The sequence below is a fragment of the Lepisosteus oculatus genome, chromosome 7, assembly GCF_040954835.1.
Source record: "Lepisosteus oculatus isolate fLepOcu1 chromosome 7, fLepOcu1.hap2, whole genome shotgun sequence".
In the NCBI taxonomy this organism is placed as follows: Eukaryota; Metazoa; Chordata; class Actinopteri; order Semionotiformes; family Lepisosteidae; genus Lepisosteus; species Lepisosteus oculatus.
Genome location: NC_090702.1, coordinates 42,217,335 through 42,230,480, shown reverse-complemented (window position 1 = coordinate 42,230,480; position 13,146 = coordinate 42,217,335). Strand labels below are relative to the sequence as shown.

At 33.9% G+C, this 13,146-nt stretch overlaps 1 protein-coding gene across 2 annotated transcripts in view; it reads left to right on the top strand.

Annotated features, from left to right (window-relative positions):
- Positions 1-234: 234 nt before the first annotated feature.
- Positions 235-13,146, top strand: part of celf2 (cugbp, Elav-like family member 2) — a 205,137-nt gene continuing 192,225 nt past the window's right edge. The window contains exon 1 of one of the 2 annotated variants that reach the window (XM_015352322.2): positions 235-374. In XM_015352322.2, coding sequence (XP_015207808.1) covers positions 361-374 — 14 coding nt within the window. In that variant the 5' untranslated portion in view covers positions 235-360. Of the gene's footprint in view, positions 375-7,759; positions 7,958-13,146 lie in introns of those variants that run through there. The other variant, XM_015352320.2, reaches the window with a different exon arrangement.

Here is a 13,146-nt window from a genome sequence, read left to right as displayed (position 1 = left end):
GGATATAAGTGTCTGTCATTTGGATATAAAGAAAGGAAATTCATCTTGCTGGGTATTGCAGCAATTTGCTGCGACATGTCTCACGGTCTTTTTTGAAGAAATACATCACTCAACCACCAAAACGGAAGTCGGCTTCACATACACTACATTCATTGGCTCACACTTCAGCTGCAATAGTGAACAGCATCCATTGAAAATGAGCAAGGGGGGGGGGAGGTTTAATGCTATGTTTTTTTTTTAATATAAAATGTTAAAAGGAAACACCTTCTCTTGTATGCGTTTTCAGACCAGCCGTTTTGAACTGTTACTTTGAGGCAAAAAATCATCTCCTCTGCAACTGCTGTCTGCTCTCTGCTGTGAATGGAGTGGTGTGGGTGAGTCGAGCGCTACATCCTGTATTAACAGCTGTGTATAAAAACTGTATAAAAAATCTTACATCTCCGGAGCATTCAGTTTAATCAGCTTTTTTTTTTTTAGCAGATCTTTTTACTTTGAGATTCACAGTGGTGACATCCGCCAAAACTAGAAATAATGTGGAAGGAACACTGCTGAGACACTATGACCAAGACTAGGACATTGGCTACATCTGTGATAAATTCGAGTTCTGAGAGCTGTAATGCATTTGCTCCTATTTGTCTCTCCAAATCAAACACTGTAAGGCCACAGATATTAAATCAGCAATTTAATATCTTCTACAGATTTCAAAAGTAAGTATTTAAAAAGTACAGTAGATGTTCTTTTGCTCCTTGTTCTTGTCATTCTTTTAAAGTAATGGCAAAACATACAATGCTACTGTATATGAACACTTCAGTGTTGAAAATATAGGATTTTTATTCTCCTCTGAATTTTAATATTTAATTTGTTATCATAACCCCTTTGAGTATCAGTTAGGGCTAAAGAATAAAGTATGAAATGATTAAATTTGTATACATGTTTGCAACTGCTACAGCTGCATGCTGTAGTTTGCTACGTGTTACAGCCCACGTGTGGCTTAATGGTTTAGGGCTTATATTTGAAATGTGGTTTTTATTTACTAAATGGTTTAAACTAATATAATTTACTATATTTGTAACATCCATCTGTAGTTCAGTAAATTTCATTTTGGTGATATTATTTACATTTACAATTTAGCAATGCTGAACTGCATCGTGTTTCATTTAAGTTTCCCATTCTCAGCTTAGAGCTGAGAAAAAAGAGTCTTTCAAGATATAGCTATCAAAGACAGATGTCTAACAGCAGTTTAGAATTTCATTAAAGGAATCTATACTCTGATATGCTAGCAGCATTATATCCTGTCTTGTTAGAAAATTAATATATGTATACATTAGGTAAGAGATGATTTGAAAATGTTAAAGCAAATCATGCAAACACATTATACCTATGTACAGAAGCATCAGCTTCAATCATGAATTGTATGAGGCTGTTATAAGGAATCTTTTGCACATTGAAATCCTATTAAACATATCTTAATCATTCTAGCTCAGGAAACACATCTACACTGTTCAGTACAAACCCAAAATATAATTTATTCACATTCCATTTGTGTTGAAAATACAAACAGATGCATCATGTCTTGTTAATTTCATTAAAAAACAGGAAGCAGGCTTCTCAACTACATCTAATTCTTGAAATAGATTATCACTGCAAAGTTTACAGCATATTTGAATTTGAATTAATCCATAAAAATTATAGTTATTGTATTCTAGATGAAACGATAAGCAAGTGATTAAATTGTCAGTAATTATATTCCCTAGGGAAATGCATATCAAAATTCTTATTTAAGCTTACCAAAGACAGCAGCATCTAAACAGCAGTATCGAACTCCAGTCCTGTCGGGCGAGAAGGTTTCTGATTTTTGGTCCACCTGAGCTCTCAGTTATCCAGTCCAAATCATTATTTGCTTAATTGGACAAGCTGAAGCATTTTCCTGGCTCTCAAGCAGCAGGAGATTTAAAGAGGCCTATAAAACCTGCTGGACTGTGGCCCTTGAGGACTTGATCTAAAACCTTCAGTGTGGAATAAACTTCACTTTTATATTGGGAAAGTGTGTTTTATGAAGTTGTGTTCTTGTTTTTTCATCCTTGCGTATCCCAGCATTTGCATTAACATGTAATGCTTAGATTTGTTAAACTCCTAGGGCCTGCTGTTTTGTATGACTTAGTGCTCTGTAATTTACATCATGGCAGAGACTGGCATTTATAGACAGTAACTTGGTATATAGAAGCAAGAACTTCATATAACTACAGTATAGCGTGTGGTGCAACTTACACTGTAGCTGTTTTTTCATTGTAAATGTTTTGTTCTGATTATTCTTTTATTTTATTTGTAGAATGGATTTAAATTACAGATACTTACACCACCCAATAGAAAATAAACCCAAGCCAACCATTGTTCTTTGTCTACATAAAAGTGTGTACAGTTTATCTGTTCTCAGTAGTGACTGTGCTAGCTGTCTAATGTAGTCTTTGTGCATAGTTGTACTTGAGTACTTGTGTTACATTAATTTTTTGCAGCCATACTTTAGCTACAGTATGTTAGAAAGCACATGCAAGTGATTAACAAGATTTCTGAAATTGCCTTTATTATATTAACTTGTTTTTGGATAGCATGGCTCACATAAGACTGAAATTTATCACTTTTGCCTTAGGCTGTCCCTTATCAAACTCCCTTTCCCTTTAAAACACAAGCCATTTTCAGTTTAGGTTATATAATCAATTCTTTTCCATCATGTTTATGTGTGTTTTCCCAGAATGTGTCTTTCATAGCTCTAAAAAATAATTTAATTGAATTTCTTTAATATTTTTCATGTTGTTTTGTTTAAAATGTTTCTAAAAATTAGCTATTCAAGTATAAAGTTTGAACAGAAACAAAGCTGTTCAGTTATAAAACGGCTTTGAAGGAAGACTATAACAAAGCTTTTAAAATAAAATATTGCTTTACACTGTAAAACACTAATGTCACTTCCATAAAAATAATTTAAATAGACTTTATAGATTATATATTGTTTTTTAGCAACATAAGAAAGGGTACAAACAAGAGTGAGCTGTTATGCTCTCTGAGCTTCTTTGGTAGTTACAGTAGTAGTTAATTGATCCAAGCCTACACCTAGACAGTTTTGAAAGAAGTTAGGGTCTTGACTCCAACAATATGGCTGGGTTACTGATTCCATACTATAACAAACATTTGGGTCCTTTTCTCAGTTTTAAATTTACTGCTTCATAATTTCCACTGAGTCCTCTTGTTCGTTTTTTACATCAAGAACTCTTGACTTTGTCAATGCCTGTGACTATTTTTAGTACCTGTATCAGGTCCCTTCGAATTTTCTTTGTGCAAAAAAAAGATTCAGTTTCTTGAGTTAGTGTAGCATATTCCTAAAACTGCAAGAGATTTTTTCATTATAAGTCATCTGTTAGTGTTTTTACTTTCTGCAAAACACAAATGTACTATAAGTCTGTATTATAAATAACTTATATAGTGTATGCCAAAAAGCTATATGTACAGATCGTATACTAGTTTTCTCTTATTGCATAATGTAATAAGTAGAGAGCAAAAATTATAATATACATTTGTTATGTATTCAATGCTAGTATGCCATTCATAAGGGATTAATGCAAGCTTAATAACATACAATGAAAGCAAATCATTATTAAAAAAATCTAATTTCTTGTAACTAAATGTATTGAACTGTAATTTGAATGTTGAGACAATTAGTTTACTTCTAAAATCTTAAAGCAAAATTCACTCAGTTTTTGTAAGAGGTAAAAAGCAAACAAAGTGTACCTTCAGGGATTTTTGTATAACGTGCTTCAGATATAAATGATTGTTGACGAGTTACATAAATCATTTTGGACAAAGCGCCAATATAAAGCAGTCAATGTTCCAATCTTTCCTGTTCTTCCAAAAGATTTATATAATATGACAGTCCAATAACAGAAACAGAAATTAAGAAGCTAAAGAAATATAAGCAAAAATAAAAAAAAATCAGTTTTAGGCTCTGATATTTAATCTAACCACATTTCTTAATAAATACCAATAGCTGTTGAGGACTCCTGTTTCTTATATGTGCAAAGAGAAAAACATTTTATTTCAACACAAGTATAAGTATATTAAGCTAAAGCTTAATCATTAAATAAGCAAATTGTTTTGATGACTTTCTTGCATTGTTTTTAAATGGCAGAATATCAAATGTCTGGCTTAACAAAATGCTGATAAATCCCACTCAGAAAGTAATGTCACGGAAGGGAGGAGAGAGAACTCTGAGGAATTTTGGATTCATAAGACTGCAGTCTGTTAGCATTATAATATTATGATATCACCCACCATTGTAAAGAGATTTGAAGGCACTGATACAAGGGTCCAGGGGTGTTATTTTTTGTAAAATTTGAAATATTGGAAAGAAATATCTTCCTAAATGTTGAATAGGGAAAAATACTATATATGGGATTTTAGTAAATTGATTTAGGCAGATGCACTAAGCAATTTGATTTCAATTACAGGACTGGCTTCATTCAGTATGTTAAAATAAAAAGAGAGAAGATGTGTGATACAGAATAACTGAAAAGTAAGGAGATAAGGTATAGGTGAGATAACAAAGAAAATTTGAAATACTACTAAAAAAATGAAGTGTATTAGGTACAAAAAAACTATACAAATATATACCCTGCAGCCAAGAAAGATTTATTGAGTTCAAGTTTGTACGACTGTAAATGCTCAGGCAGTGTCTAAAATGCAGACTGTACAAATATAAAACAGAACTCAAACCCCGGGCAATAGAATTTACTGTATTTCTTGTGCATAGCATAGTGCCAGGAATTGGTAGATTAGTTCAGAAAAGAAAGCCAAGCAGGCTCTAGGCTTAGTGACCCGGGGTACCTGGACGAACTGAAGACTGGAAATGTCCAGCTGAATAAATCAATCAAATGATGTGAAAAACAAATACAAATGCTCAAGTGAAGGCGGTTTATACAGGAGGTAGTGGTGTGGAGTAGTCTTTAGGGCTGTGAAACTGTAACAAAAGTTGGGGATTCCAGTCTTACCTGGGTTGACACCCCTGTGCCCTTGAACAAGATAGTTTACACATACTGTATTGCTTCAGTAAAATACCCAGCTGTATTAATGGGTGCAAGGGTAAGTCACTTTCATAAACGAATCAGTCAAATAGTAATATTACATTTATGAAGATTAATAATAGATGGCAAAATATTTGTATACAAGTACTTGCAGTACTAGTAAAATGACACCCATTATGTAAATATATAATGTAATGTGTGTTGGGTTGCTGTATTACATGATTATGTATTCGTGCAGAATGTTATTTTGTTCAATTTGTTCATTATATAACTTGTCAGTTAAGAACCCCAGATCAGTCAATAAAGCTTAAACATATGTAACTGTAGACCTAAAGTAAAATAATTATTTTATTTTCTCTAAAAACATCTGTAAAGATCAGAGAACATTAATAGTTGGATAATAGTAAAAATAATACAGTTAGATATAAATGTGTGTTTGTTTTATTTTAAGGAACAGAAAGCATCTACTATGTACATTTCCATAAAGAAAAAAAAACTCCACTACACAGCTTTCTGTTATTTGCTGATCACCCATATGGTATGAATTCTGATGATAATATTCACATGGAATTTGAAATGCAAAGACAATTTCAGATAGAGGCACATTATTCCACCCACTGTAGTAGTACTGGACTGTTATATGATGTCAGAAAGATTAAGGTTTGAGTTTCGGTCATTGTAATTTTCTGATCTGGTGATCTTTAAGATGTGCTTTGTTGGCCCTGGTGATCCTACAAAGTGTCAGCAGTTAATAATTCAAGTGGAGATAACATTAACTGAGCTTGATCTAGTTGGATCCAAGTCTACAGAATTGGGTCCCCAGATACAACAGGTGTATATCAGCAAAACAAGATCAGACAACACTAATGGATAATAATAATCTATATTGCTTGCTCCTAAACAAGGGGTAGAAAACTAAGGAAAAAAAACTCATTCGATCCTAAGTAAAACACTGAAAGCAATATGCTTTCAAAATGAAAGCCAAATAACCTCTTTTTAAAAGAACTAGAATACCATCATAAGTTAAAGGCAGCGGGGGGTTACCGCTCCTGCACAGTCGTGTAGAACTTTTAAAACAGGTGTTTTGAGTGAAACAGGATTCATTGGTGATCATTACTGTATGATCGATTGTGGAACCTCTCTTGTCGGTTATGCTTTGGAATTCTAATTGGTGATGGAAGGCGTCCTTCAGGGTTTAGAGTGAAATGAAAGAAGGAGTGGGGCTTGTTTTCATGTACCAGTGGAGTTAGAGTTAGTTATGAAATAGACAAGCTGTGTGAGTGAGCTATACAGGATTTGCACATGAGGGAGAACTAAGATAACCTGTCTTACTGTTAGATTTGTGAACTGCGGTGCTTGGACTGACTGTAGTATGGAAGACTTATAAACTTTCCTAGCTTAAGTATGTGAAAAAAAAAACATAAATCTGAAATGCAGCCAAAGATGGTTCAGGGCTTATATCTGTCAGCTATGCCATTCTGCACCCTCCTCCACAAAATGCAGAGTTTTGTTGCAATTTCAAAACTGAGCTTCTGTCCTTAAACAGCATTTCTTTTATTTAAATGTACACCAGTCTATTCTACTGTTTCTAGAGAGATTTAGAACATAAAAGCTTAAAAAAAACTTCCTACATCTGTTGATTCTGGAAATTTGAGTTATCTTCCAACAAAATCTCAGTAAAACAGAAGTCTACCATTTCTATGCAAACTATTTTTTAATGCCAGGTTAGAAATATTTTAATGTAAACAACTCCAATTCTTATTTTATAGAAATGCAGTAAATGTAAAATACTGTAGAAACAAATTATGCCATTTTAATTAGAATCAAATTATACCTTTAGAAAACATATGGTATAAGGGTCTATGTGTATAGTATGCATCTTAGAAATATTTTTTAGATTTTATATGCTGCATATACAAAGACACATGCATTAGAATCTTAGATTTCTACAATCCAGAGTTTTAAAAAAGGAAAAGCACAGAGGAATCTTCTAGAATTAGGAACAGATGACACTTATGTCAGATTCAGCAGTACATGTGCCCGCAATAGATAAGTTACCTAAGATTTTATCACTTTATTTGTCTGGTCCTTGCTTACTGGCTTTCTTTCCTTAAGATAGTTTTATTAGCACATTTTTATTTTAAGGACTGAGTATCGGTTTATCACCAAAGGGACCTAAAAGCATTCCTTTTGGCCAGCTGCCTACTTGTGCAGTTTAACTATCTCTGCCAGTAATAAAACATTTGGCTCTGAGCACTGCCTCGGCAGGAAGGCAAAGCTGGTTGAAAGAGCTGGAATGCATTTTCAATTAGTCATTTTTTAAAAGAGAAGGCATTAGGTACTGTGTAGTGTTGAGACTGGGGGATTGTTGCTTTTGAGAAGAGGAAAAGAAAAGGGACACTTTTTTTCACAGGCATCAATAGTGGACGCCCACATTGAGCCTACATTTTTTTTAACCATGAGCTGCATTTGTACAAAGGTTCCCTGGAGTTTTGTCTAAGTATAAGGAGTTTCTGATGCCACATCTGCCTTTAGAGAACTAGGACATTCTTTGAAAAAGTGGCAAATATATTTTGCTGATTTTGTGTTTGCTGTGGCATACATACAGTACGTTTGACCTGGAAAGGCCTGTTGTTACCTGAGGAGAAAATTCACCACTTTATGCTTCTTCTAACATAACTGTGGTTCCAGTGGCTGGAACACTAGGATATTACTACCTGGAGGCTTAACATTGTTAACAGTGAAGACTTCCAAAGCGAAAATTCACAATTGAAGAGTCACATTTTTTACCACAGAAGTGAAACCTTTGAGTGGCTTGTGCGCTCAGCACATGTTGAAACAGAGCAGAAAATGAGTTTCAGGACAGGTGTGTTGGACTCTTTTGACAGGTAAGGCATCATTTTTATTTGTTTGATTGCCCTCTGGCAATGAGTTACTGCAGAACACTTATCCTGCTGCTTGTGATACTTGTTTTTTGACGTATTTCTGTACCCTCTCTAAATTTACATTTTGATTGATGGAAGATTTAGCTATAATTAATCAGCTATTCATTAATCATATAATGATCATTTAACAAGAACTGATGAACTATACGTGTTGCCACTATCTCCTCCTTATAAAGTCTTATTCAGAAGTCATAAGACATAACACCAAAGTTGCTAGATGTGTGAAGCATATGAATAGCAAGCACAATATCATGAAGAAAATATATATTTTGTATGATAGTTCTAAGTATGATGGATGGCACCTTTCTTTCTGTGTTTAGATTTCTGCCTGTTAAACTATTATGTGATAAATGTACAAAGCAAAAGTAAAACATGATAAGAGTTTTTAAGCTCTGTTTTCAACCAGGGAACAGGCAAAGTGTGAGCAGGTCTCATGTGAGAATGCACTACCTTCCATCACAGAGTACAAAACCACAATATGCATTTGTGCACTGTCATAATATCTCTGATGGGGGTTCATTCTTGCACAATCATTGTGTGCAGTATTGAAAACATAAGAACATTTTTTTAACTTGCTTCTAAGAATGTCATTTTAGTATTTCACAAACTGAATAAACCCAATGACTATCAACAGTGAAATGTTTTTTTTTCATCCTGTTAATCCATCTCAATTGTCCTTGTATGTTTTGTTTTGGGTAATACTTTTCTTCAACAGAAATAGAGGTAAACACACATCTATAACATTGTGCAAGGCTGAAGCAAACACTGAACCATTTTCTCATGATGATTTACTGTGTAGATGCTGTGACCTTCTGAAGGGATCCCAATACCACTGTCTTGTCACTTTTTTTCCAAAAGAAAATTGGAATTTCAAGGGAAAGTAGATATCACAGTTATTTTAGGTTACTACAAAGAAATGATTGGACCAGCCTGCAAACATATATAAAGTTCTCTAGTTAACTTAAGGAAACAATTGGAACTACCTTGTCAGCTTGAAAGATCAGGGGGTCACTAAGCATTGGTGGATTCAAAAGAAGCATATTAACAACAGAAAGCCCTGGTTGTCTTGAAATATATTTTGAAAAAACATAGCACTAATCTAAAGGACTGGACAGTGGCATACTGGTCTGATTAACTAAAAATGATTGCAAATGAAGATTAATAATACTCTTGTATGTATTTAAAAAACCTGATTGGTCAATCCCTTGCTCTTTTTGCTGAATGATGTTATTTGCACCGAGGAGAGTCAAGGAGAAACATTGTTATCTTTCGCAATGTCCTATCTGTCACATTCTGTGTTGGAAGCCCTATGTTTAAGGGTTGAATGAGCTCTAAACTTTAGGAATAAAGTTGCAAAATGTTTTGAAGCCAACTGTTGAAGAACCCAAAACTGTAACAGGAACTTTCTTAGGCTGTGTGTGTATGGTTTAACATTATATTTATATGTTTAAATGTGGCAGAATATCATGATGGCTGCAAAAAAGACAAACTGAGTTTGTGATTGCAGTTCTCATTGCTGAAGTTCTGTTAATCCACCATGACATGCAGGTTTCATTGCATTGTAATCTGTTTTGTTTTATTCGTCCAACCCAAGACATCTTGTGATATGTATGTTGTCACTAGTGGTTTAACCTGGAAGTGTGCTGTAAGGAACTTTAATGTGGTTTGTTAGTTGTGTATAATCATACCTTGTTGCAAGCTCTAAACTAACATAATACATTGGGGATCAACAGAGAAGCAGAAGGGCATATGATGTAATACAGAGAGAATATACTAGTGTCTAGAAGCTGGCAAAAGAGAAAACTTGTTGAAAACCATTAACAACAATATTTCATTTTCATAGAAATTAATTATATGTTTTCTTAGACCTACTGAATGTACAACAAAGTGAGTGGTAAGCAAAATTACTTTTGAAAGAAATAACTATATACTGTAGCATACTGTTTAACTATGAACACAGAAATAGGATCTAGCAGGTTGTGTTAAACACAGAAGCAGGCTGCACCTGAAACAAGGAAACAAGGTTGATGAAGGCAAGGAAGAAATACAGTAGCTTTCTTCCACTATTTTAGAAACTCAAAAAGACTGATGCAGGAGCTTTCAGGAATATCAGTTTTAATAGAACAGAAATCACTACACTCTTACATTCATGCAAACAAACAGAACAACATTAAACACTGATCAGAGTCTAGTAACTAACCTTCATCAGTCGTGCATTCAGAGAGAATTGTGTGACAAGAATTTTGTACTTGGGTAAAATCAGCGTAGTGCCCACTAGGACTTTATAGGACTGTCATGCTGTTCATAAAAAAGGAAAGTTCCCTTTCTAATCTTCAGGCATGCTGATATACTGCCAGAAACTCTGAAATAAAATTGATTTCTCTTTGAAGCAAAAATTACCCATTTCTTTAGTGCTCCGATTACATGTTTTTTTCTGCATTTGAAACCAAGGAGGTCTCACAAAATAACTATTGAGCTAAGGATCAATAAGCAGCTAAAATAGCAAGCCTTTTGTTACAATATATTTTGAAAGAGCCCAATTTCCACAGTGTTAAATATTTTGATTCAATTACTTCTCCTCAGTGTCCGATTTGTGTTAAAATACTGTACCTATTGCATATTGTCAATAACATTTCCACTAGAGTGCTAATTAGGTATCTTTATAAATAATCATGCTAACAGACTGCATACTGATTGATTTGTTTAGGGCTCCAAATTATATATATAAATGGCTGATAGCTCTCAATACATAGCAAGGTGTTTAGTTGTAGTTTAGCATAACTGAATTTATTAACACAGGACATATTGTTTGTGCAGAATCATATTACAGTTAAGTGCAGAGCATTTTACTTTGCATTGCTAAAATATCACAATAAGTGAATGTTCACATTTTAAAAGAAAATAAATCTCTGGAATTTCTTTTTACAAATCCCAATTATTTATCGTAACAATAGCATCTCTATCGGCATCCTACACTATATTATGGCTTTCCATAAATAAATACATGCACACCCACACATGGCATCTATGAATAACCGAATTCAGATTATACTTGCTCAAAGCATAAACAGGTTAATTCTATTTATGTAAATAGTTGTGGCATATATTTCTTAGACCGTATGCAATATAATACTGTGTATTTTAAAGGTAATTATTACACCTTCTTCCAATTGATTTGTATCTTTTATTTTTTGAGGGGTGCAAAGTAACTCAAGTGTGGTTTAAAGAATGCTCTCTCACACAACACACACTCAGTAATGTGCTTTTATTAAGATCCAGTATTGTACAGTAGCTGTGTGAAGAACATGCATTGAACAAAAGAGTTTCTATTTGTGATGATCTCTTGCTATACAGTATATGAAGTGAGAATAAGGGGTACAATAAATGTGACTGCAAATCCACTTTTTAGTTACATTTATAAAACTGTCTATCCAATGTACTATTTCAGTCATACTGCTTATGTCCGTTGATCTGAAGAAGCGACACTTTAGTTGAAACCTTTGATACTGCATTGCATTAACTGCTCCAAATATGTGCATGAATACAGATTTAAACATGCAGATGACAATTGCGGACGGTGAGGTTATTCAATGCCATTTTGTTAAGAGGAAAACTCTCCCATCTATCTAAAGCTCTTGAGCTATTTCAAATTGTTTTTTTTTATTGTGTTAATGTTAATAATCGTATTGATTATTATTTGAAAATTGTTGAATTATCTCTTACGTGTATTATGCAGTGGGCTTAAAACATGTCCAATCAGAACACTACCAATCTTATTCTGACCAACTGCTTAGACAAATAAACTGTGGAATTTTTAAAGGGTAATATACTTGCAAGAGATTTGCATTCAGAAGTTGACTTTTGCACATAGAAAATGAAATAATATTTAATTTACTTTTTAGGACTTCTGTTAGAATTTCTCACAGTATCTAATAATCAGGTTGTGAATTAGGAGTTAAGTTATATTCTTCATCTTTGTTTGTCCATGAAAGTAGTCTTGAATATACTGTAGCAAAACTAGCTATAACCTAACAGATTCCTGCTGACCTCTAGAAATAAGACTAGTTATTGCAATAAGGAACAACACTTCCTGAAGTATTATTATGGGCCCTAACCAATCTATACAGTACAGTATGTACTTCAACTAATCTACTGTATACAGTAGACAAATGTACTCATTCTTGTGCTCCAAAATATATTAAATCAATGTGAAGAAAAACTAGTTGGTTAGCTTTACATGATAAATGTGCTAATAATAGGAGTGATTTGAATCACCAAAGCTGTATTTACATATAAACACCTAGGGGGAACATGTATCACTCAAGGTCTGTCTTTATTGCTGGGAAACCCACTACATGAGTTAATAATTTGAAAAGGCGTACTTTGTGCTCACAATAAGAAATCTGTCTTCAAAATACTTTTTTCTTTCTGGCTTATGGCTACATGAAAATCTCAGTATTGTTACATACTATAATTGCTGAATGACTGATTGAAAAGAACCATTGTTTGGTATTTTTTCCATTAACACGTCTGATAAAACCAAAAACAAATTTAATATGAAAAATGTGATGTGAATATTGTATGTACAGAATAGGGACTGGAAATCAAACATACCAATTGTAAAACCTACTGGGGCATTAAAATTGTGATATTTCCTTACAATTTTTTATAGGCCTACGATATAAATATGAAAATCCCCATTTTGCTATGTGCATGAACAATAACAATTATGTTTTTCTAAAGTAAACAAAAAATTACATAGGGGATATGATCAATAATGTAAAAAAGCATATCATTCACCCAGTGCTAGGATCCTTGGTCCCATTGGAGGCTTAGATTGCTTCTGCTGATGCAGCCCTGTTGCATTAAGATCCATGGCACTAGTTTGACTATATTTTAGGGGTCATTAAGTACAAACCTGGAGGGGGTTTCCATGTAGGGGGATGAGGATTAGGTGAGGGAGCTTTGTGTGCTGGTGGGAATCCCTCATTTTACTTTGTTTTTTGCAAAAAAGATTCCATCCAATTCGGTTCACACAGGCTGAACAGAGCCTAAGGTGCCACAAGACAGCTGTTTTATCATCACAATTGTGTGTGGCGCTTCCCTGAGTGCAGTCAGCAACACACTTTTTG